This window comes from Excalfactoria chinensis, chromosome 22 (assembly GCF_039878825.1).
Source record: "Excalfactoria chinensis isolate bCotChi1 chromosome 22, bCotChi1.hap2, whole genome shotgun sequence".
In the NCBI taxonomy this organism is placed as follows: Eukaryota; Metazoa; Chordata; class Aves; order Galliformes; family Phasianidae; genus Excalfactoria; species Excalfactoria chinensis.
Window position 1 is genome coordinate 2,097,975 of NC_092846.1, and position 23,804 is coordinate 2,121,778.

At 60.1% G+C, this 23,804-nt stretch overlaps 2 protein-coding genes across 3 annotated transcripts; both read right to left on the minus strand.

The window, feature by feature from the left end:
• Positions 1 to 1,587: 1,587 nt before the first annotated feature.
• Positions 1,588 to 7,471, minus strand: LOC140261727 (transcription elongation factor A protein 3-like). Its single transcript, XM_072355484.1, has 14 exons — positions 7,080 to 7,471; positions 5,622 to 5,684; positions 5,368 to 5,473; positions 5,078 to 5,243; positions 4,894 to 4,962; positions 4,682 to 4,750; positions 4,518 to 4,592; positions 4,249 to 4,326; positions 4,011 to 4,165; positions 3,615 to 3,676; positions 2,996 to 3,144; positions 2,423 to 2,572; positions 2,260 to 2,331; positions 1,588 to 2,041 (listed from the first exon to the last, which is right to left on the minus strand). The coding sequence occupies exons 1-12, from the start codon at positions 7,146 to 7,148 to the stop codon at positions 2,509 to 2,511; spliced, it is 1,125 nt and encodes a 374-aa protein (XP_072211585.1). The 5' UTR covers positions 7,149 to 7,471; the 3' UTR covers positions 1,588 to 2,041; positions 2,260 to 2,331; positions 2,423 to 2,508.
• A 438-nt stretch (positions 7,472 to 7,909) lies between these two features.
• Positions 7,910 to 22,799, minus strand: ASAP3 (ArfGAP with SH3 domain, ankyrin repeat and PH domain 3). Of its 2 annotated transcripts, none has more exons than XM_072355616.1 (26): positions 22,485 to 22,799; positions 19,854 to 19,926; positions 19,388 to 19,533; positions 17,785 to 17,859; positions 17,590 to 17,639; positions 17,224 to 17,350; positions 16,036 to 16,121; positions 15,295 to 15,370; positions 15,120 to 15,206; positions 14,301 to 14,410; positions 13,972 to 14,041; positions 13,257 to 13,344; positions 12,974 to 13,022; positions 12,693 to 12,880; positions 12,484 to 12,617; positions 11,954 to 12,048; positions 11,560 to 11,740; positions 11,377 to 11,465; positions 11,176 to 11,291; positions 11,027 to 11,094; positions 10,827 to 10,934; positions 10,279 to 10,519; positions 9,855 to 10,164; positions 9,274 to 9,400; positions 8,985 to 9,107; positions 7,910 to 8,808 (listed from the first exon to the last, which is right to left on the minus strand). In XM_072355616.1, the coding sequence occupies exons 1-26, from the start codon at positions 22,608 to 22,610 to the stop codon at positions 8,734 to 8,736; spliced, it is 3,018 nt and encodes a 1,005-aa protein (XP_072211717.1). In that variant the 5' UTR covers positions 22,611 to 22,799; the 3' UTR covers positions 7,910 to 8,733. The 2 variants fall into 2 exon arrangements, with proteins under 2 accessions (XP_072211717.1, XP_072211718.1); XM_072355617.1 differs by having other exon boundaries at positions 11,377 to 11,462; positions 22,485 to 22,745.
• Between the last annotated feature and the right edge of the window lie 1,005 nt (positions 22,800 to 23,804).

Genomic DNA, 23,804 nt, shown 5'->3' on the forward strand with positions numbered 1-23,804 from the left:
GGACAGCGGGTGAAAGGACCAGGAAATGGGGTTGTCATGGAAACCAACGAGCTGCCAGTGCTGGGTTTTATTTATTTATTTCTTTATTTGTGTATTTATTTGCTTGTCTTTGTCAAGACTGGGAAGGGGGGGGGGGGGGGGAGAGGGGAAAGGGCAGAGGAATGGGAGAGAAGGGGAGCATCACTGGGATGGATGGATGGATGGATGGATGGATGGATGGATGGATGGATGGAGGGATGGATGGATGGATGGATGGATGGATGGATGGATGGGTGGGTGGGTGGATGGATGGATGGATGATGGACGGATGGATGGATGGATGGATGGATGATGTATGGATGGATGGATGAGGGGATGGGGGGATGGATGGAGGGGTGGGTGGAGGGATGAATGGAGGGATGAATGGAGGGATGGATGGATAGGGAGATGGATGGAGGAAGGGATGGAGGGTGGTGTGGAAGGTGGGATGGAGGGATGGAAGGGACAAAGGAGGGATGGAGGGAGAGAGGAGGGAAGGATGCTGTAGATGTGCTTTTTGGGAGCCACAGGGCCTCAATGTGCATAGCAGAGAGATGTTGCAGGTGCAGCCCTGAGGGGGGACTCGACACATTTTAGTCTCCTTGTGAGCAGGCTGGGGGATGCCGAGCAGGTCAGGGGGCCACCAGTTGTGTGAGCAAAGCCCCGGGGATGTCACCTGCATGGCCTCAGGGGGTGACACAGGCTCCAAACATCAGATCCCAAATGCCATCGCTTTGGAGACCCGCAGTTGGGCACTGAGTTTCCCAGCAGATACAGTTGTGCTCAGCCTTCCCATGGGATGGGTTGGAGGCTCAACCCTGGGACCACCCCCTAGAGCCACCCAAAGCTCACATCAACCCCTGCACGTGGCCAGAGGGACCCTCGCTGCCCCCTGCCCGGTGACACCCCTGCATCCATCAGCTCCCACAGCAGCTGCCCGTGGCTATTTACAGCCCTGCACAGGGATTCTGAGCAGAGCAATAAATCCATCACCTGTTCCCAACCTCCCAGTGCTGCCAGGACATTTGCTCACGTTGCTGTGGGACAGACAGACACAGCTGGGTGCCGGGGCTTTGCTACCCACAGCACAGCGATGCGGGGCTGTGCTCTCTCTGCTCTCTCTTGCTATTGCTTGGACCTTTCTGCAGTGCTGTCAGTTGCACCGATGTTTTATTCATCCACCCTATTCCTTAATTGCAGCCACATCTCACAAGTGGAACTAATTGCCTTCTTGGCTCGCTAATGACCTTGATATGCTAACGAGTACCAAAGTCCAAGGTGTTTTCCCAGCAGTGTGGAGGTTCACGGCCCCTCTCAGAACCACCAGGGTGCAGGAGAATGGGGCAAACAGCATCCAAATCTGGGAATAAACATCCTTGAGCCTTTGGGGATGTGCTTTCCCTCTGCCCATGGAGACCCCCCAACCCCTTGGCTGTGCAAACCCAACTCAGAGCCAAATCCCACATCACCTCCTCCCCACTGCAGAGGAGCAACCTGGAGGAAGCTGAGGCACGGGCACTGATTTCCCCTTCAGAAAGCACTCAGTGCTACAGACAGCTCGTGCTTTTATTGCCATAGCTGGAGTCCTTCTTCCCACTCCTCCCATCCTTTCTTCTTTCCCAAGGTGGACAGTCCATATGGCACGGAGCAGAGGGATGCAGCAGCACGGCACCAGCATCCAGACACCAATGCCACCAACCCTCCATTCCCTCCCACTGCACTCAGTAGGACAAGGGGAAGGAAGGGTTTGAGGCCCTTTCCCAGCCCCACATCCATGGGGCAGCATTCTTCCTGCCCCCAAACCAAACCGCACCAATCCAGTCTCCCAGTGCAAAAGGCTCAAATTCACTGGGTTCTTCCCAAGCAAACCAGTGGGAGGCTCCAGGGATCGCAGTGCAATGGGATGGGGAACAGGGGGGGGCTGAGGCCACCCCATTGCTCCCTCATTCCCACTGCAATGTTCTGTCACCACATCCCCTCCATGTCACGTCCCCTCCAGCCCCATTGGGCGCCATCAGCAGAACTGCAAGGGAAGCAGAGCCCAGGGTTGGGGGGCAGCCCGTCCCATCGCTGGGCAGTGCTGTGGGGCCCTGCCAGCCCCACTTTGGGGTCCTGGAGCACATGGCAGCAGCACCACATCAGTGTCCACAATGGGGTCAGGGGGCAGCAAGGGGGACCAGCATCCCAAAATGGGTCGGGGTGGGGGATGCTGAGCCCCCCCCCCCCCAACCCAGTACGCACCTTCCAGCGGTTCCCACATTCATTGCACAGCACGAACGTCGTCATGGGCTCATCAGCACTGCGGGTCTGCACCTGGGACAGGGAGCAGGGGGCCCGGGTCAGCAGGACATTGATGATTCCCCCTTGATTATGGGTTGGGGTCTCCTGGGTGTGCGGGGCTCACCTGGTTGTAGGTGCAGTTCTTTCTTCTTGCACTTGCCGCACTGGAAGAGGTCGGTGACGGTGCCACCCGTTTAGGCCATCTGGTGCTCACGAATGGCCTCCTGGGTCATGGCGTTGGCGCAGCTCCTTCAGCTCATCGCTGGCCATCTCCTGCCATAAGGGGACCAGGTCAGCACCCTTTGGTCACCACCCATGGGTGCCAAGCCTGGAGGCCTTCATCCTCCATCTCAGCAGATTTGGGCTGGCACTGTCGGAGAAGACCTCTAAGGTCATGAAGTCCAAATCCATCCCCACCGTGGCCACTTGTAGAATCATTCAGGTTGGAAAAGACCTTCAAGATGACCGAGTCCAACCCAACCCAAGCCCACCATCGTGCCTACTGACCATGCCCCCTAGCTGCCACATCTCCACAGCTCTTGAACCCCTCCACCACCTCCCTGAGCAGCCTATTCCAGTGCACTGCCATTGGGCTTTTCCTACTATCCAACCTGATCCCGCTCCATGTTTGCTAAGGGATCCAAACCCACCCAGGGGATCGAGCACCCCATCCTCAACCCTACAGCTCTGTGCACCTTCGGCGGTCATACGGGCAATGAGGGCAGGTGCGATGGCCCCACACAACACGTTCCTCCGCAGGTTGGGGTTCTTGGGGTCCTTCAGGTTGCTGATCCTGCTCCGCACCCGGTTGCGATACTTCATGTCTGTGCTCTTCAGTTCCTGGAAGATATGTGGGGCCGGTCAAGGAAATCAAATTGCTGGAGGAGGAGTGGTCTCTGGGGCTGATCGTGGCCAAGGGGGAGACCCCAAAGCATGAAGTTGGGGGTGATCAGGATGTGGCCATGTCCCAGTAGAACGGCACAGCCCGGATGCTGGACCAGAACCCAGCACCCACAGCAGTAAGGATGCCTTGGGCTTGGGAAGGGGCGCTTATTTCATTCCCTAAGGTGAAAGTCCCCAAGCAGGGGGACTGGGGACGTGCAGCACCAGGGTGGGAGCAGGTGGGATGGAGCAGCCTGAGGATGCTCAGCATCAGCCTTTAGTATGGGCTCGGGGCTCCCTCTGCAGGCAGCGGGGCCAGGCAGGTCTTGTCAGCACTCCTCACCCCCTGTACCCATCCTGGCCCTGTTTCCACCACCTTGTCCCTGTCCCCCACCCCAGGACCCCACAGCAGCCGCAGCCCGGGGACCACAAAGGATATGATCTTCGATCTCAGATGCCATCTTCTCACAGTTGACACCAAACTCCTTGTAGTCATCTGCAGGGAGAGGAGGGGGTGGTGATGGGGTTGGAACCAGAAGGGCCTCGTTCTGCGCCCACAGAGCATCCAATGGGGAGTCTCCAATGGGAAATGCAATGGAAACCCCATGGGAAACTGAATGGGGCATCCACTGAGGCACCCAATGGGACACCCAATGGGGCACTCAAGAGAAAGTCAATGGAAACTCAATGGAAACTTAATGGGGTCTGTGCCCCCAAACTTGTCCTTCTAAAAACTTAACCCTTTCCAATGACCACATCCAGACCCCTCACCCAAGACCCCAGGCATCTCCTTTGGGGCCAAACACCCCTCACCACCCCACCCCACTCACCATCCATGCGCAGCGCAGCCGTCAGCATCTCAATGCATTTGTCCCGCACAGAGTCCCCGGTCAGGTAGCAGGGGGGAAGGAGGCAGATGCTGGGTGAGAAGGAGGGGCTGCCGGGGGTCCGCGGCGTCTCCACTTTGCCCTTGTTGCTGTTGGCTCTGTGGAGGCACAGGGAGGTTTTGGGGTCCCGCACAGCTTGGGGGCACAACAGACTCATGGTGGGGGGACAGATGGATCCTACCTGTCTCCATTGCTGTCGCTGGAGCTGCGCCGGGAGCTGTTGGGAGCTGGTGAGGGGTTGGCACCTGCTGAGGGTCTCCTGGGGGTGAAAAGGGGGGGATGGCAGTGGTGAGACCAGCGATGGGGCATGCAAAGAGTGTCCCATGGTCAGAGCATCCCCAGCAGTGCCAGGGGTGGGGAGGTTGGCACCAGCAGCCCCCACCACCACCACAGTGCCCATCCCTGAGCCCATCTCTGGCAGACGCAGAGCTGGGGGTGCCCCCTCCATACCTCTCTCCTGAGGGTCTCTTCTGCGGGGAGGAAGAGGAGGATGTGGCCGAGGACCGTGAGTCAGCAGAGTCCCTCCTGGCAGGAGCAGCCCAGTGTGAGTGCACAGCAATAGGGACCAAGTGGTGGGTCTGGAGTTCCCCCCCAGCCCAGCTCAGGGCCCCCACCTCTCCTTCTTGCCATCCAGAGGTGATTTCTTCGAGGGCGCAGTGGGGCTCCGCCTGGTGCTGGGCTCCCTTCATGGCAAAGCACAAAGGAAATTGGGGGATGCTCTCAACTCCCAGCACCCCCGTGGCATTGGGTCCTGCCCACCCCCACCAGTAAAGTGCTCCCCAACCCCTCCATTGTGCCCTGCATTCAAGGGGAGGTCGATGGGTACCTCTCTGGGTTGGGGTCAGTGGGGTGGCCCTTTGGGGGTGCTGCGTGGGAGCCGGACTTGCTGGGCTTCCTGCAGACAGAGAGAGTGGGGTGGCTTAGCAAGCAGCCCTGAACAGCCCCCCCTTTGGCACAAGGAAATGGAAATCCTGGCTCTGTGGCACTGCACCAGGCACTGAATCCCACACCTGTCCTTGTGCTTCTCTCTGTGCTTCTCGGTCGGGTTCTTGGGGTGCTTCACTGGTTGGGGGTTCGCCCCTTCACTGGGACTGGGGACATCCAACCTCTTCTCTTTCTCCTTCTTCTCCTTCTCCCCATCTGTGTCCTTCTCCTTCTTTGGGGGGGCAGAGGACTCTGGAGATGGAGTGGGGGTGACAGGCACGGCACACACCAAACCTCACCCCAGTGTGGGATGTGGGGCTGGGGGCACCAGGACCCCGCTATGGGCATTTTGGGGGTGGTTTTCTGCCCAGCTCACCCAGCAGCCTCTTCCAGTTCTTGATGAGAATCTTGGCTGAGGCCACCACCTCTTCATCCGAGCAGTGCTTCCGCACCGAGTTGACGGCCACCCCAATGCGCGTGGTCTGGGGGTGGGTGTTATAGGGTGTTATAGGGTGTTATAGGGTGTTATAGGGTGTTATGGGGTGTTATAGGGTGTTATAGGGTCACCTTCCCCCATTGGTGGGGTTGGGATGAGCACCAACCTCACCCAGGCCCCCCGACCCCTCTCACCTGCAGCAGCTGGATGGTCATGGTGTAACCAGTGAGGGACTTGAGCAGGTCCAGAGCCCCTTCCTACGGCAGAGGGAGGAACACAAGACCCATAGAGGATCTACCATCAAAGTGGGGACACCTGAGGGGTCCCTGGAGTGCTCATGACCGTGTGCCCATCACCAGTGATGCTCCCATCAAACCCAAACCTGTGCCCATGGGAAGGGCTGGGGACAGCAGTGCATCCCCAAGGGCCACGTGGCACCAGGTTCCCAGCCTGGCCCTTGGGCACACGGTGCCTGTGGGGTTATATATATCCCAGCATGGCTCTGCATGGGCTCATCTTCCTCTCTGGTATTTTTAGAGCTGCAGAAACAGACGGAGGGCGCAGGTAGCACGGTGGAGTTGTATTGCTCAGAGCTCCCAGCACAGGGGACATCCCCATGCTACCTCCCAGCTCTGTCCCTTCCCCAAAGTGGGGTAAAGCAGGAGGGATGGGGGGCCGAAACCACAGCCTGAGGCTGGGCAAGGTCACCTGTGAGCCACGGGCTCATTCCTAGTAAGGGAAACTACTGAGAAGGGTAATTGCAAAGGGAAGAGCAAACTGCCCACGTGGCTGCTGCAGGGTCTGAGTTACTGCATTTTTAGCATCCCCAAAAGCAGATGCTTTGGGAGGATGGCACCGCTGTGAGCCCTGCAGGGCAGCCTGCACCTTGCCAGGGCAAAGTCCGGCTGGAACAGTCAAATATTAACATTGAGGGCTGGGCTGTCCTCCATTCCTCCCCCCACATAGAACCAGATCGCCGCTGGGTCCTCACCTGGTGCACAGGGAGCAGGGCTGTGTCCTGAGCTGCATGGGAGCCCCCTCCCTTTGCATGGCTACAAAAGGCACTGCTGTACTTGGGGTGCTGGGGGTGCTGCTCCCACCCTCTATCAAGTTTTCCTTTGCACGTCGCTGAGCTCGTGGTGCCAGCCCTAACCCACACTGGGTGCTGGTGGCTGGGCTCCAAGCACCTGTCACCCATAATGGTCCCACACCGAGGGGTGCTCAGAGCCACCAGCCCCCACCCAGGACCCCTTCACAACACCCCATCCCCATGACCTCAAGCAATGGGGTGCCCCCATGGGTGCCTGCTCCAGCTCCACAGTCCTGGGCTGGGCAGCACCTTGGGGTGCTCAGTGAGCACCAGCAGCAGTGGAGGCAGAGCAAAGCTCCCTCCTCCTCCTCCTCCCACCCCACCTTGGGGAAGTCTGTGCTTTCCCTCCCTTCCCCATCCCAAGCCTTGCTGCACCCTCCAAACACGCCTGCACATGTCTGCAAAGGCAGCACACGCGTGCAAACAGGCAAGACATGCAAATCTTGCACCCGCGTGCAAACGGGCCCAAGGGTGCAAATATCACACCCCTGTGCAAGAACGCAACGCATGCAACGACTGCACGCGTGTGCAAACATTGCACTCGCAGCCCTGCCTGCCTTACCGTGCTCTTCCTGGCCACCATCTTATCCAATTTCTTGGCAATCCGGACCAGCTCCTCAGCAGGCCCCATGCTGGAAGCTTGCAGAGTTCTAGGCTTTGGTGGTTGCAGGAGCAAATGGTGGGTCTGAGGTGGGAGCAGCAGGCATGGGGCAGGGGCACGGAGCGGAGCAAGGAGAGGAAAAGGGGAAAAGAGAAGGAAGGAAAGCAAGGGAGGAAAGCAGAAAGGAGGTGTGGCTGTCCCGGCCAGTTATAAACTCCTGCCAGGCAAGCGAAATAACACGGGGCAGGGCTAAATATAACCCGGAGCAGGAGCAGGACAAAGATTGCAGCGCTGGGGGGAGGCGATGCAATGGGGACGCTGCGCCCTTCGGGGCCGGGGGAAGCTCAGGGGGGCTCCAGGAGGTGCCGGAGCACAAGGTTGGCAGTGGGAGGGCGCTGGGACGTGGCCTCGGTGCTGCCCGGAGCCACGCAGACTTGATGCAAGTCGCTGCAAACATTGCACGGTGGGGGAGCCTGGACTTCAGCCCGTGGCACCGCCGTCCTGCAGCACCGACGGCCCCAATGGAGCACAGCGGGGGCTGAGCTGCAGGGATACCCCAGTGGTGAAGTGCTGGTGGTGTTTGCACGGCCCAGAGCCCAACACTGAGCAAAGGCAGAGCAGGAAGCTGGGAGGGAAGGATGCTGCTGCAGTGGGGACACACAGCCAGCCACTGGTGCTGCTGGTGCATCCATCCCATCGCCTGTAAGGAGCCCAGCATCAGGATGGAGGGACAGCACCCAAGGAAGGGGGGTGAGGGGGTTGAAACAGGGACTGCACAGCAGGAAGTTATTACAAAAGGATGGTTTTATTAGAAATGAGAGAGAGAAAAACATGAAAAAAACAAACCGACCCGACCGAGAGTTTTCTTCCTTTGAGATGAAACGTCCGACGTCCAACGAGGTGGATGGGGATAAATCACAGGGATGGGGGAATGTTGGTCCCAGAAAGCAGCTACAGAAAGGCCCCGTGGAGCACCCCTCATTCCCCCCCCAACCTTGAGACCCCCCTCCCCATGGCCAGGCGGTGACCAGCACCCACCTGAAGGACGGTTGGTGGGGGGTTTTGGAGAGGTGTTAAGGCATTTAAGGCTCTCAGAGACAGGAGGTGGGGGCAGGCTGGAGTTACAACCCCCAACCCCCCCTCCTCAAATCCTTAAAGTGATGGAGAAAAGCTTGATCTTGTTTCCTACCCATCGCAACCAATTCACAGCTGTGGGAGAGGTGGCACATGGCAGCTGACCCCACAAAGACTGGGGGCTGCATTCCATCCCCCCCTTAGGGAAGGGAGGGTGAGGGAAGGGAGGTTGAGGGGCAGCCCCCAGCCCCAAATCCCTGCAGCTCCAGGAGGGGCTGAGCCCACAAATCTTATGCCACCAGTGTTGTAAGTGTGGTCCATTCTCTGCCCAATGGCCACGGGGGGGGGGGGTGGCAGCTCTTGGGCTCTCCAAAGCCACCATCCAGGGGGGATCTTCCCAACACGGGGGTCCCCAAGTCCCCCTGGAGGGCAGCATCCAGCACGGTGCCATGGTACGGACCAGATGCCAGAGAGGATGGCGGCAGAGACGGGATGGAGGATGGCCACAGCCCCCCCCCCATAGGCCACCATGGGGATGCAGTCAGTCCTGCAGGAGGTGCACGAAGCTGGCAGGAAAGACACCAGTGCGGGAGCCATCGCCTTCAATGAAGCCAACCTGGGGGTGCAGAGAGAGGGGGAGTCATGTTGTGTATCACAGGGAGAGAGACATGGCACCCAGGTGAACCCCCCCTAGACTGGGTGTCACCCAGCAGCACACTCCAGAAGGAAGGAAATGCAAGGATAGAGGGGTTGGGGGGTAGGATGGGGGGGGGCATGGCATGCAGTGCTCACCCAGCTCTGCTCATCCTCCTCCCGTGTCACCACGATCACCTCCCCTTTGGAGAAGGTCAGCTCCCGTGCCTTGTCTCCCTTACAGTCCACCACTGCCTTTACCCGCTTCTGCCTCCCCTTGGCCTGCACCGGGAATGGGGTCAGTGAGGAGGGGGCAGCAGCACCCCCACCCCACATTACATGTGAACCCCCCAATCCCTCCATCCTGGGAAGAGAGCAGCAAGGATGCTCCCCCATATATTGTACCCTCTCTGACCACCCCCCTTCCCCCACCAGCTGTGACACCTACCGGGGCAAAGCGTCGGGGCATGGGCACGGGGGGCACCTTGCTGGGAGTGGGGTCCTCAGGGCTCTGGGGGGGGGTGGCTTTGCCCACCACACCACTGATGCGCCGGTAGGAGCGGGTGCTCTCAGAGCTGAGGGGACATTGGGGACCACATCAACCCCCCCCTGCCATCTCCTGTCTGCCCCCCACCACAACGGGACCCAAGGGAGTAGGGTGTCACCTGAGGTGGTGATGGAGAAGGACCTTTAGCATTGGGGGGACGCTGACAGCCACCAGCAGCCCCCACCCTCCCTCAAATCATTCCCAAATAGGGACAGAACAACATTTAGGTCACTTCCCATCTGGCCCTATTGGTGTCCCCTCCCTTAAGAACCTGTGTCACCTCTAGGGACACCCCTCCCCCCCATGCTTCCCCTGTCCCCTCCCATGTTCTCAGCCCCCAGCAGTGGAATGGTGACCTCTTTGCTCCAGCCTCCCCCCCCCCACCCCATGCACAATGTGGGGTTCCACACCACAGTGTGGAGCCCTGATCCCATGCAATGGCTGCACCCCCCACCCAACACCCCCCATACACGCCTCCCTACCCAAACTTGACGGGGGTGACATCGGGGGTCACAGCACCCAGCGGGGGCTGCCCGGGGGAGGGGGCACTCAGCTCCATCCCTCTCCGTGTGCCTCCACTCTCCGTCTCTGACCGTGTCTCCCAATAAGCCGCCCTTCGTGCTTCAGGGGGGCTGCGGGTGCTGGCAGCTGGGGGGGGCACAGCTGTACCCTCCAGAGCCCCCGCACTGCAGGAGGAGGAGGAGGAGGAGGAGGAGAGGCTGCGCGGTGCGGGGGTCTCCATCAAACCAGCAAAGTGAGGCTCTGACGTCTGCCGGGGGAGCTCGGGGCGCTCTGGGGTTGGGGGGACACAATGGGGACGTGATGGGGACCTCGAGGCTGGTGTCATGGCTCCAAGCACAGCCAGAATCCCACAGGTTCCAACACCACCCCCCCATCCAGACTCACCCGTGGGGCTGTGCTTAGAGCGGGGGCCGCCCCGTGTGGGGTTTTTGAGGGGCAGAGGAGGGGGCAGCTCCTCGCTGTGCGCCCGGCGTGGTGCGGGACGGGAGGCCACCAGGATGCTCTCGTAGGTCTGGTTGGTGATGTCCATACCGGTGCAGCTCCAGCGTGGTGGGGGGGGGCAGGCAGGTGGGGGGCTGGCAGCCAATGGTGAGGGGCCCTTGAATGAGCGCTGCAGGGGGCTCACCTATGGGTCAGACCCAGAGATGCTGGTGGGCTTCTTGCATCATCACACCCCAATTCTTCACCCCTACAGCTCCCCCAACCCACCTGCTCTATTTCACCCCAATTCTGTACCCCTACACCCCTCTCCAATTGCACCACTGCACCCCTACAGCCCCCCCAACCTATGTGCACCATTTCACCCCAGTTCTGCACTGTACCCCCACACCCTCCTGCTCCTTCTCACCCCACCCACACCCCTTCCTACCCCCCACCCCGTCCCATTGCTGTGCCCACAGGGTCCTCCCCTCCCTGCCCCCCATCACAGCCACCTTCTCCTCCAGCTCATCCTCGCTGTCATAGGTGTAGTCCTGGGCTGGTTCCCAATCGTAGTCCACGTGGACCTGCAGGGAGAGCTTCCCCGCCTGCGCCTGCTCCAGCTGCACCACAGCAGGGTCTCAGCACAGTGTATAGAAGGGGGGGGAGATCCAAGTGCCCCCTACCCCTACACCATCCCCATGCCCCCCCCTACCAGCTCCTCGCACTCGCTGTGCTTCAGCCTCCGTGCCACATCCAGCGCCGTCTCACCCGCTGCGTTCACTGCACAAAGGGGATGGGGGCTGCAGCCTGGGTAGCACCCCGCTCCCCCCAGCCCCACAGCCCCATATCTCAGCCCCATACCCGTCCCATAGGCGGCTTTGCCCTTCAGCAGCAGCTTGATGCAGTTGGGTTGGTTGTAGAGCGCGCCGTAGTGCAGCGCCGTGTTCCCATCCTGCGTCACCCGGTCCAGCGTCCCCCTGCACAGAGCCAGGAGCAGCTCAGCACCTTATGGGGATGCTGCAGCACCATCCGGGTTTGCCAGCGGGACACGATGGGACGCACCCGTTCTGGATGATGAAGTCCACCAGCGGGAGGGACGATCGGTCCGCGCAGCGTACGGCCACATGCAGAGCCAGCTCACCTGTGTCCTGCTGCAAGGAGGCAGTGGGGATGGCTGACCCCAAGGATGCTCCAACCCACAGAGATGGGGTTTTGGGGGGGACTTTTGGGATGCACACAGCTCACCTGGCCCTCGGGGCTGGCCAAGGGCTTGGTCAGGTCGTGTCCTTCAGCAAAGGCCTGCAGCAGGGCCAGGAGGTCACGGTTGTGGATGGCATCCCGGAGCCGGTGGGGCTCATTGGGCCCCCCCCGCTGCACGAAGCGCCTCTCCATGTATTTGGCCACGATGAACTCCTTGCGTGCACTCCTGCAGGGAGGGCAGCATCACAGTGGGGTCCCCACACCTTCCTGCCTCCTCCCACAGTGCCAGAGCAGGGAAGAGACCTCTGTGAAAGGTGCAGGACCCAAAGAGCAGTGGGGACAGCGGGGTGACCCAACCTTGAGCTTTCTCATAGGGACTGGGAGGGGAGGGGAGGGAGGAAACTTCCCATCTACCCACCCTGCACTCCCCCAGACTCACATATCGCTGCCAGCTGAGGGCTTGGGGCAGTCCTGCGTGGGCAGCGTGGCCTCCATGATCTCATTAAAGCGTGTGTTCCCAACGCTGACAGCCAGCTGGGGTGACATGGCAGAGGGTGTGAGTGTGATGCGTGGAAGGGCCTCCCCCTGCTCCCCAAATCCTGCCCCCCTGCAATGCCCCTTCCTCATCCTGGAGAGGGGAGTTCACCAGATCCACGCAGGATCTTCCCATCCACCATCCCCAGGGATGAGACTCTCTCATAGGAGAGGTCTGTTAGAGGAGGAAGGGGGTCCTGGGGGGGGGAAGGGGGGTTGCCAACATCCCCTCATCACTTCCCAGGGCTCCCTGCATCCCTACAGCACCACATGGGGGACTGTAAGTCACAGCTGGGCAAACGGAGGGCAGCTGTGAGCAGTGGGTGCAGAGCAGAGAGAGGAGGAAGGTTGAAATCTGCACCCAGACCCCAAGCAGAGGGGGACACCCAGCAGATGCAAACCTCCCCCCCCCACAAGGTGCAGGGAGCCCCTTACCAGCAGCTCAGAGGTGCTGAGGACATCCAGGGTGAGGGACTGGATACGGGAGTAGTGCACACCCAGCTCCCGGTGGATGCCGGAGCACTCAATGCACGTCAGGATGCCCAGGTTGGTGGAGAGCCACGTGGGGTCTGCAGGGTTGGGGGGGGGGGCTCAGCATCACCTCCTGGCCCCCCACCTCCCAACCTCCCAGAGTCCCAACGTACCCGGCGCCCCGCAGTCACAGCACTGCTTGTTGCCTGGCATGTTCTTCACCTCGCTGATGACCAGCTTGGTCAGCTCCTGCACGCTGCCATCCGCCCCACTGCCTGCTGAGGCCGCCCCGCCGTTTGGTTCGCCTTTGAAAGCATTGCTCAGGGCTTCATCTTTGCTGTTCTGCAGCACCGAGACCCACCTGGGCAGGGGGAGCAGAGCAGGGATGCAGGAGGGCACTGCTGGGAGCAGAGGGTGCAGCCCTGCAATGCTTTTGCACGCTCACAGGACTTACACAACGCACTCCTGCTCATCCTCTGCTTGGAAGTGGTACGTCCTGTTGTCTGCAGGGATGGGGAAAGAGAGGAGCAGGGCATTTAGGAAAGGACAAAACTGCAAGAAGGGATGTTCAGCAGCAAAGGGCTGCTTTAAAAACAGTCCCTGCACATCCCTTTTCCATCACCACAACCCAACCTATCTCAGCCCCAAGCTCACAGCCATCTACGTGCCCTTGTGTCCCAGGTCTGCTGCAGGGACCCACAAGTGGACACACATGGGGACGGGGTGGCGGCACTCACGTGTCACCAGGTCGAAGCATTTCTTCTCCTCTGCGTGGGGCCGCACCTGGCAGGTGAGCAGGTTCAGCTTTACAGGGGGACGGTTGATCTGCCAGGCACCAGGATAGAAGCGAGTGAAAGGATGGGGAGAAGGGAGCTGATGAGGGATGTGATGCGCATCACCAAGCATGCACAACCATCCCCGGGGGTCCCTCTTAGGACAAGCAGAGGCTCAGTCCCTCTGGCTTTGTAGGACGGGCGATAGGAACGTGTCAATGGGACGCGTCCCTCCAGCGGATTCTGTCCCTGCTGCAGTTCGCAGCCTCCACCGCCAGAGGGCAGCACGTCCCAAAAGTCACCCCAGATCCTTTGGGCCCCTCTGGACCCTCAACGCCCACCTCGCTGCCCCCATGGAGAACACCATTCCCTCCCACCAACGCGCACCAATGTGCAGCACGGGCTGGTGGCTTGTGGGGTGCAAATAGGACACTTGAAATGGTGAAAAACCGGACCGAATGGAGAAAAACCTAGACCTGGAGTCACGTCCCCAAAGGCCATTGAGTGCTGCATGGCTTTAGGGCATCCCCCAGCCCTACACTGCACAACTCCCACCAGTGCTCAGCACATGGTGCAAACTGGGCTCTCAGTTTGGGTTGCACTGTGTGCTACCATGCACCATCCCGGCCAGCAGCACCCCAGATTCCCCCCTATGGTGCGCGTGGGGTTGGATGCTCACCGTGCTGTGGGAGATGGTCAGGCAGCCGTACTTGACACCACACTTCCTCTTCTGCCACACTTTGCGGATCCTGAGGAGGAGCGAGGACTCATCAACACAACCCCAACCACATCCATCTGTCCCCACACCACCCGCAGCAGCCCCCAAGCAGAGGTTTAATGGCTTTCTGGATCTGGGCTTGTGCCTCTTGTACCTCACAGAGCAAACAGCTTCAAACCAGAGAGGACCAACAGCTCCCGAGGGTCTGGCAACACCAAAATCCTCATCCAAATGAGTCCACCTTGGGCTCTCCCATGAGAACAGTCAGGGTAAATAACACTCATCCTCACCCATCACTCTTCTTGTACAGGAATCCTGACTTCTCTGTCCCGTACTGTTTGTTCCCTTGGTGCTGGTGGATGCTGTAGCCACTGCCAGAGTTCTTCCTGCTCAGGTTTTCCTGAGCTCATCAGGGGAAAAAAAAAAGGAAAAGTAATTAAAAAGGCTCATTTTAAAAGCACCGTGAGAGAGGGAGAGGTGGCCAAACTCCTGAGGGATCTCACTCTGCAGAGCACAGCTCACGTGGGCAGAGATCCCCATCCCCTCCAAGCATCCCTCCTGCCCTGCTACCATGATGTCCTACTCCCCATGGATGTCCTCCTATGGACACCTTCCCCCAGTCATCTCTCTGCTCACCCCTATCAATGTCCTCCTCCAAGCATCCCTCCTGCCCTGCTCCCATGGATGCTCTCCTCTCCTGGCTGCCCTCCTCACTGTGGATGCCTCCCCATGGATATCTACCTCCAAGCATCCCCCTCCTGTGCTACTTCTACAGACCATGTCCTCCCTAGGGATATCCTCCCATCAACACCCTTTTCCACGCATCCCTCCTGCTCTACACCCACGGATGCTCTCCTTGATGATACCTTCCTATGGACACCATCCTTCCCTGTGGATATCCTCCCATGGATGCCCTCTAAGCATCCCTTCTGCTCCATTCCCATGGACATCCTCCTCCTTAATGACATTCTCTTATGGATGTCCTCCTCCCACAGAGCTCTCCCTCCTACTCTGCTCCTCCAAGTACGTCCCTCAGCTCTTGCTTCCCTGTCCCCAAGATAAAGGGGCTCACTTAGAACACACACACACCCCCCCCAGCTGGCTCTCACCTCCTTGCTCTCCAGCTGCAGGATGCTGCGGAGAGCATCACGGGTCTGAGTCAGCTGCTTCACCTCCTCCTCTTGTGCTTGGTGGAGCTGGAATGGGAGGTGGCTGATGTCATTTGGGGGGGGGGTGGCAGCTCAGGGACACATCCCCTATGGATGGGAGGTGGGGGGGACTCACTGAGTGGAGGGACACAGCCAGCTTCTCGATGAAGGGGTAGAGGTTCTGGGCAGCCTTCCAGCCGTCTTGGAAGAAACTGGGCATTTGTTTCATGCAATTAAGATGCAAATGGGGGAGAAAGGAGAAAAAGAGGTTATTTAGTGAGGACGTGGCAGGGGATGGCTGCAGCCGCCTGGGGAAGCTGCTCTTGTTTGCAGCTCCTCTACGAACGGGAGATGGAGAGATGCTGCTGAAGGCCAAATGCAGCCCGTGGAGGTCAGGTACCCCCAAATAGCTGCGGTGTTTGGGACAGGATTGGCCTCAAGCTGATCTCTCTCTGCTAGAGATCAGATGCTGGACCTGGGGGTGGCATCCCAGCTGAGGGCATCACCACCGCTCCTTCTCTGCCTCAGTTTCCCTGCTGGAGAAGCTGACACAGCACTAACACCCCCAGCGTACAGCAGGAAAAGAAATAGGGGCCATTCCCATGCTCCAAATGCTGCGAGCTCTGAGCTAACAGCAGAGCTGAACTCATCCCTGGAAACCCATCCAGAAACCGAATCATCGCATACATCCCCAGCCAAGCCCCTTCCCCCAGCCCTTACAGACACATCTGCAGCTCCCCGAGCCAACAATCCCAACCAGACAGCAACGAGCCCTGCCCAGCATCCTCCCCACAGCTCTGGGGGGTCACTCAGTCCCCACAATGGGGACGGGACCATCCCCGAAGCCCCACAAACGCTCCCAGGGACGAGCACCTACTTGTGCTGAGCATGGAAAAACTTGATGAGGCTTTGCAGGAAATCCGGCCCTTGCTTCATCTGGCTCTCACTGGCTTTCAGCAGGTACTGGGGGGGGGCAGAAGGCAGCAGGTTGTAGGCAATGGGATGAGGACCAGCCCTCACCCTGCAGGCAGAAGGGTTAGATTGCTGGCTGGGCTTCAAGGAGAGGAGCCACGAGGTGGGTTTGCAGGCAGGGACCACCCCCAGAATCCTGGCTTTGGAAAGTCTCCAAGCCCTGGGAAGCTGAAGGAGCGAGGCAGGCCCCAGGGCTTGCAGCCCAGCACGTTGCTCTCACTGCTTATTGCTTCTGGAGTTAATAAATAACCCAAACACAACTCGGTTCAAGGAGGATAAAAACAAAAAGAAGGGGGGGAAAAATGTGATGTTTTTGTGCATCAAACCCTGCCATCACCTGCAGGCAGAAAGACCCTGAGCCAATGGGGCACACGAGCCCCAGAAGTAGAGCTTCCCTGCTGTGAGCTGGGCTGCAGCCCCACACAGCTGTGGGGTCAGGCTCCCCCCCCTCCCTGTGCTGTGATTTCAGAGGTGAGCAGAGGGGAAGGCAGCCAGTGCCAGCCGGGGGGGGTTCATGGGGAACAGCAATGGGATGGAGCCCCTGGGAGCACCCCACGTCCTACCTGCAGGGAGCAGGAGGGGTGGTGGCAATTCCCCATGGCTGGGGAAGCAAATGGGTGACAGTGGCTTTGTGGGGACCTCCCCATGTCCCATATTGGGGGGAACAGCAGGCTGAGACCCACATGGGGATGCTCCCAGCTGCACTGTGGGGAGATGCGCCCCACTTCCATGCAGCCATTCGCTGTAGGACTGCTGCAAGCAACCCCTCCCCATCCGGGCCGTTTCCATGTGCTGTTATTTATTTCACAGTGGTGCTATTCAAAGCAGTGACTCATCAGACCCAGCCCCAGCAACAGCCCCGACCCTGGAGCAGGCACTGCCTCCTCCCCATTCACCCTGTGCTCCCAGAGGGGAGGGGACAGCGCTGGGGTAGGTTGGGGGGGTGGCACTGAGTCTGTCCTACATCGGTGCCATCGGTACCTGGGGACACTTGGGAGCCTCCCTGCTTGGGCAGGAAACGACCCCAGCATCCCTACACCACCCTGACCACAGCTATCCCCGACCCCCCCCCCCTTCCCAGCGCAGCCCCCACCTCACACATGTGGAGCTGGAAGAGCCTCCTCTCCTTCTGTGTGTCCTCAGCCACCTCCGCTGCCGACGGCTCAGCCTGGATGACCCCGGCCAGGCGGGCACGTTCCTTCTCCTTCTCCATCTTCCCCCTGCAGGGTGACACAGAGCTGGGTTGGGGGCAGCCCTGCACCAGAGGGGACGTTGGGGATGGCTCTGCATTGGGGGGATCCCCCTGGAGCTGTAGAGGGGTTGGGATGGGGCAGGGATAGAGCAGAAGCATCCCCAGGCTCTATAGCTGGGCAAGGCTAGAGCAGGGCCCGTATGGAACAAAACACCTTTGTGCAGAGGGGGATTAGGTGGGTTTTGCTGGAGGCAGCAGGTCGCTTACACTTTGGTCTCGTAATCCTTCCAGGCCTTTTCAATCTGCTTCTTGGAGTCCTGTGGCAAAAGGAGAGAGGGGACAGCAGCCCTTAGAGGTGACGAAGGGACAGGAGGTGGTGACCTGGTGGCACCCAAGGGTGGGCACTTTGCTTTGCACCACGGGTGCCAAAGGCTGCGCAAGGAGCACAAGGTGGGGACCCACCATGCGGCTGTCCTTCAGCTGCCCCTTCAGCAGGCTGTCCAGGGGGAAGGAGACGATGTTGTTCAGGTTCTGCACCTGGAAAGGGGAGAGATGGGCACAGGGTTACCCCACGAGCATCCCCACATCGGAGCGCAGGGTCCTTTCTAGCTGGGACCCTCCCATCTCATCGGCTGCCCCAGGAAGGGTTAAGCAGGCTGAGAGCTGCCGGCAGGGCAGGCTGCAGCTTGCTGGAGCTGGCTGCAAGATGTCTGACGTGCAGCCCTTCCCACAAACCACATCAGCGCTGCGGCTGCCAGACCCAGAGCTGCTCCCCCCCATCGCCATCCCATCCCCGTCCCCCCACATCCCGCAGTGCCACCGGTCCCACAGCCCTCCTGATGTCAGATGGCTTCCCAAGGTGCCCCCTCCTCAGGCAGGGGGATAGGGCCGTCTCAGTGCCCTTCTCTGACCAATTTGGGGGCTCAGTGCAATGCCAACATAGTTTTAGGCAGCGGTGGCATCAGATAGGAAGCTCCGATGCCACAAAACAACCTTGCTCAGCCTTATAAAGGCTTCCCAGTGGGGTTTTGTTCCCCGACAACAGGAGAACCTCAGCTCCAGGGGCAGGATCTGTCCCTAAGGGATGGGAAATGGGGTGCATCCTTCCAGGTGTGCAGGGCTACAGACCCCGCAGCCCCAGGAGGGGTTGGGGCTGTGGGCAGCTGTTCCCACGGCTGCAGCACGTGGGGTGAGGTGCTGAGCTGCCCTCAGCCAGGGAACCAGTTCAGCTCCTTCCCTGAATGGGTTCCCCATAGAGCCCATGGATTACGGGGCTCCAGCCGGGATGGATGGGATGAGATGGGGAAGGAGAGGAGCAGAGAGGCCCGTGCTGGGGTAAGTGGGAAAGGAGGATGCTGAAATCTGAAATTCCTGCTGGGGGAAGGGCAGCAACAACGAGTCTGTTCCTTAAGCAGAGCCAAAGGCTACAGACCCCATTTTAGGAGGGGTTGGGGGGGGGCTTCAAAAAGGGGTTGGAGAGGAGAGCAGCAAGAATGCAGCATGGGGTGCACCATGTGGATGCACACGGAGCCAGCTCCCAACCCAGCACAAAAACAGGCTCCCAGATCTTCTCGTGAGCTCACAGTGCTGGGGAAAAAGGGAAATAAGAAAGTTGGTTTGGAGCAAAGAGACGCCAGGCTGAGCACAGCCCCCCCCCCCCCTTCCAGCTGCCTCTGCTGCTCCCCACGGCCCCACTGCACGGCTCAGCATGGCTTTGATTTATTTCTTGGCAAGCGAGATCAGAGATGTGGGAAAAAAAAGAAGCAAAAACAGAAAGAAATTGGGGGGAAAAACAGCATTAAAAAAAAACCAGCTCTAACCGTATGGCAAAACACAGCGCTGGTACCTTGGGACTGAGATGGAAAGTGCAGCAAAGGGGGAATGGGGTGTCCTGTAAGCGTGATCCTGAGGGGAGGATGGGATGGGGAGGGTCATGTAGGGCTGCATGGGGTCACCTCCCCATGGTGGGATGGGGAGGGCCATGTAGGGCTGCATGGGGTCACCTCCCCATAGTGGGATGGGGAGGGCCACGTAGGGCTGTATGTTGTCCCCCCTCCATGCTCACCAGGTTCTTGAAGAGGGCAGTGACCTCGCGGGTGAAGACGGCCAGGTTGAGGAAGCCGGTGGAGAGCTCGTGGTTGTTCTGTGAGAGGTGGTTGTTGCCAAAGTTCTCCAGGGCTTCGCTGTATTGCTCCTCATTTTCCACATGGGCTGTGCCAAGGTTGGGGGTAGGGGACACAGTGAGGCTGGGATGGCCATGGGGCGGCCCCAGGAGACCACACTGCGAGGTGCCACCAGCACCATCACTGTGTCCCCATCCATTCCAGCTGAGCTGAGCTTTGGAGCAGAGGATGGTGGCGATGCTCCTTTCAACCACCATCCCAAGGTTTCCTTTGCTAAACCCTTTTCAGCCCCAGCACAAGGCCAGGCTGCATGGGACAAGTCCCCAGGGCCACCACCCATGGCACAGCTGGAGGATGGCACTGTCTTAGACCAGAGATGCCCAACATCCCCCTCAAAGCACCACTTACTGAGCCCGGAGACGTGGATGGCTTTCACATATTTCCTGATCCTCTGCAGTATGGCTTGGTCCCCATCCAGGCTCTGAGAAAGCAAAGCACCAAACCCTGTCAGTCTGGGAGAGTGGGGTGCAGTGCGGGGACAGGAGGCACCAGCAGGGCAGGATCCGTGCTGAGGATGCTGCAGCCCCAATTGGTTTGGATCCAAGCTCCCAGCAGCTGTGAAAATGCCTCCAGAGCTCCCACAGGGGTTCACTCCAACCAAGGGGAAAATGAAGGTATCCCACCATGGAGCACGGCTGCATCAGGCTGCTCCTGCTACACCAGCACTCACACCCATAGCACAGGATCAGGCACAGCATAAGGGGCACACCAAGGCCCCCAGCTCCATGCAGGGACCCGGGGCAGAGCCAAACCCCGGCCCCACATCCTGCTGATGGGCCAGAAGCAAAGCAGATCCCACAGCCAGGGATGCAGCTTTCTGCAGTCTCCTCTTGCACAGGTTCAGATGCGTCACAAACAAAACCCAACACCAACCCCAGCCCCATAGCACTGCTCAGAGGCAGACAGAGCCGTGCAAGCAGTCCCAGCCAGCAGGAAAGGGTTAAGGGTGGCTTGGCTGCGCTGCAGGTAGCAGAGGCATGATAACAGGCTGGAAATATTTGGAGGGCGTGAACAGTGAGAAGGGCGAGGGATGAAACCGCAGAGGAATTGCAATAAAGAGCTTTCTCTCTCTTTCTTGCTCTCTGGGAAGGTTTTGGGGCTGATGTCAAGGTCCGTTTCCTGACAGCGGGGTCAGCCCGGCTCCACTCCTGAGAAGCACAGAGGCCCCCCCCTCTAGATGGGTTGTGGGGGTCAGGGAGAAGCAGAACCCCCCCGAAGGCTCTCATAGGGACACCATGGGGGGATACTGGAAGCCCCTGTGCTCCTCATGATTGTGCCATAGAGTAGTGCAGAGCAGCCCCAGGTTTGGAGTGGGGGTGACACCATCAGTGATGCTTGTGAGCCCCCAGGCATGGCTCTGCCCTCAGCCACACAGCATCCCAGCACAGCCTCAGGGAGGAGAAACTGAGGCAGCACCGGAGGCTCAGGGTGCACACAGGCACTGCCCATCTGGGGGACTCAGCCTCTGCAGTGCTTTGGGATGGGGGCTGTTCCCCCCCCCCCATCCCCATGGGGAACACAGGGTGGCACAGAGCAAGAACTAGGGACAGTGTGGAGAAGGGAACGGAGCCACATCAGTGACAAGGGATTCCCTATGGGGATGGAGAGAGGGATGGAGCCGCACCTGCAGCGCAGCCACCCCCACCCAGCACACACTGCTCAATGGGGTCATTCTTTGGCCCCCCCTCGCCGTGCCGCCCGGAGAAGGAGCAGTGCATCCCCCACCACAGCCACCCTGCAGAGTCCCAGCCTCCAGACCCCCCTGCCCCGTGCCTTGCACCCCCTCTTCTCTCCAAGTCCAAGCTTCCATGGGATGCAGCTTCTGCCCCATCAACCCCAAAACCACAACGAGACACTCAGGAGGCAACAGAACAGCCCACTGTAAGCCTATGAGGGAAACTGAGGCATGGCACAGCTTCAGACAAGCAAGTAGAAGAGGGGGAACCTTGGCAGCCCCACAGCCTCTGGGGTGCTCATGGGACATGCTGTCCCCTCCTGGGCTCAAACCTGGCAGCACCATAGCAGGCATCCTCACTCCCTCCCACATCCCGAGGTGCCAGCAGTAACATGGGGTGCTAATGAGGTGGATCAGAGTTCAGCTGGACGCATCCTTCCCTGCAGCCCCAAACACCCCAGAGCCACTGTCACCAGTGCCAGCACTCAGCCCACCCTCCCCCCCCAACAAACCCCCGTCCCCCTTCCCCTAAATCACAGCCTCCCCAGGGAAGCTGAGCAGCCAAACAAAATTCCTGCTGCTTCCTCCTGCCCGAAGCTGCCTCCCCCCTGCCAGCCAAGAGCACATTAATTCAGGATGCCCCCCACCATCCCACCATCCAGCCCTGGGTTCCCAGCCTGGGGACTGTAATTGGGGGGGGGGGTGGAGGGGGCTGTAAGCACTGGCTGCCCTTCAAAGCCATTCCTTTGCTAAGAGGAGTTGGCAGAGGATGCGGGACCAGCTGCAAACAGCCTCTGTTGGAGGCAGGAGTGTGGAGAGGGGGATGAATGCAGCCCGCCTGAGCCCCACCAATACTGATGGGGCTTTTTGGGGTGGGGGGGGCTAAAAATCCTCCCCTGGCTCTGAGAGCAGTGAGGCCCAGTAACACATCGGGGTGTAGCAGCTTTCAGCCCTGAGCCGTGATGCTGGGGGCAGAGCCAGCCCCAGGGCAGTGCCCAGAGCTGGAGGACCAGCTGGGCTGTAACGGGGAGGTTTGGCCCCAAACTGCAGCTCTTGGCCTCAGGAAATCATGGGCTGGAGGATGCCAACAGCTCAAGGGTCCCAAAGCAGGGGGGGGGGTCGGAGGGGGTGTCCCCGAGCGCTCGGAGCAATGCAAACAGAAGCCCACCGCCCCCAAATCCCTTCAGCTCTGCCTTCCCACAGCAGCACCCAGCAATGCTCGGGATAAAGAATCAAGGAGTGCACTCAGAAGGGAGCAGAGCCCAAACCCACCCCCCAACCCAACACAACCCAACCCCACTCACCTCCTCCAGAGCCCCCACAGCCCCTCGGCACTTCTGCAGCTTGGATGCAAAAGCGGCGGCTGCGGGGGAGCTCAGATCCTCGCCGGTCACGGCCAAAAACTCGGCCACGCTGAGCTGCTCGGGCATGGTGCGGGGATGGGGGGGGATTGGCTGCGGGGCTGAGCCGGGAGCGCACCCGGAAAGCAGCGGAGGATGAGCCGGGATTGCGCCGGAGCCTTACGGAGCGCCCCGGTGCCGGTGGGGACCGGGGGTGCCGGACCCCGGCTCAGCACCCCGCGCCCCGCACACCGGCCGGGCTGCACCGGGGAGCTTCTCCCTCTGCCCGCCCGCTCGCTCGCTCCTTCCCCGCCGCCATCGCGGGGGCGGTACCGCCCGTCCCCCCCAAACCCTCCCCGCTTCGTTAAAGGCGAAGCGCTCCGCCGTTCCCCCCCTTATCCCCCTCTCTTTCCCCTCCGTCCCGTCCGCTACGCAACTCAGCGTATCGGGGGCTCCATGCGCTGCGCCGGACACAGCGGGGGTCTGAAGTATGGAAACTTCATCCTGGAAATGAATGAGGGGGGGTAGGGGGGGGTACTGCTGCCGCCCCACTCTTGGACAGCGTGGGTTCGGGGCACCGGTGGGGGCTGCAACGCTCACTGCCCACCTGGGGGGCAGAGTTTCCCCTGTAGATCAGCCCCAGCGCTTGAGGGTTTGGGGTTTAATCCGAATTAAATCCCCAGCCTCGTTCCCCCCCCCAAGTCATAGTGCTGTCCCCATCCTGCCCTCCCCTGCTCGGACCTGGGGCAGGGGGCACGTTGTGCAACCAGCCCCCCCCCCCCCCCCCCCCTTGTGTCTGAACCCTGCCCCATGTTTGCAACGCTGCCCCAGTGGCTTCGATCCAAAAAAGTCCTCGCAGAGAAGTGAGAGCTGAGGAGGGGGGGGGGGGGGTGGGGGGGGAGGAGAAAGGAGAATCTGCTGGGAAATGAGGACAAGGAGGAGCAGGAGGGAGGGGACACGGGGGGGGACACACGCTAAGGGACATTCCCCACGTCTTTCACTGCTCTGTTTCTGGGTTGGGTTTCACTTCTCCTGGCAATGTACCACCAAGGGCAAAAGCCCCCAAACCTCTTTGGTTTTCCTGGAACTGGGGGGGGGCCTCACAAGCCTGAGGCTGCTCTGTGGGACCCCCTTCCCTTGGGGCAGGTTGGGGGGGGGGTCAGACCCCCATCTGCTTTCTTCCCTTCTCTCCCAAGTTACCCTGGGCCCCATTCGGTGCCCCAAACCATGCAGCCCCTAAACCTGCCTACAACCTCCCCCCCCACCTTCTGCTCTCCTTTTATT

Excerpts from the sequence above, each read along its gene's own strand:
- LOC140261727 (XM_072355484.1), bottom strand. The coding sequence starts at position 7,148 with ATGGGGCCTGCTGAGGAGCTGGTCCGGATTGCCAAGAAATTGGATAAG. Across the intron at positions 5,474-5,621 it reads TGACCATCCAGCTGCTGCAG|ACCACGCGCATTGGGGTGGC; the intron begins GTGAGAGGGGTC and ends ACCCACCCCCAG. Across the intron at positions 4,593-4,681 it reads CTGGATGGCAAGAAGGAGAG|GAGGGACTCTGCTGACTCAC; the intron begins GTGGGGGCCCTG and ends TGCTCCTGCCAG.
- ASAP3 (XM_072355616.1), bottom strand. The coding sequence starts at position 22,610 with ATGCCCGAGCAGCTCAGCGTGGCCGAGTTTTTGGCCGTGACCGGCGAG. Across the intron at positions 17,860-19,387 it reads CTGCCCTCTTCAAGAACCTG|GTGCAGAACCTGAACAACAT; the intron begins GTGAGCATGGAG and ends TCCCCTTTCCAG. Across the intron at positions 17,351-17,589 it reads AAGGATTACGAGACCAAAGT|GGGGAAGATGGAGAAGGAGA; the intron begins GTAAGCGACCTG and ends GTCACCCTGCAG.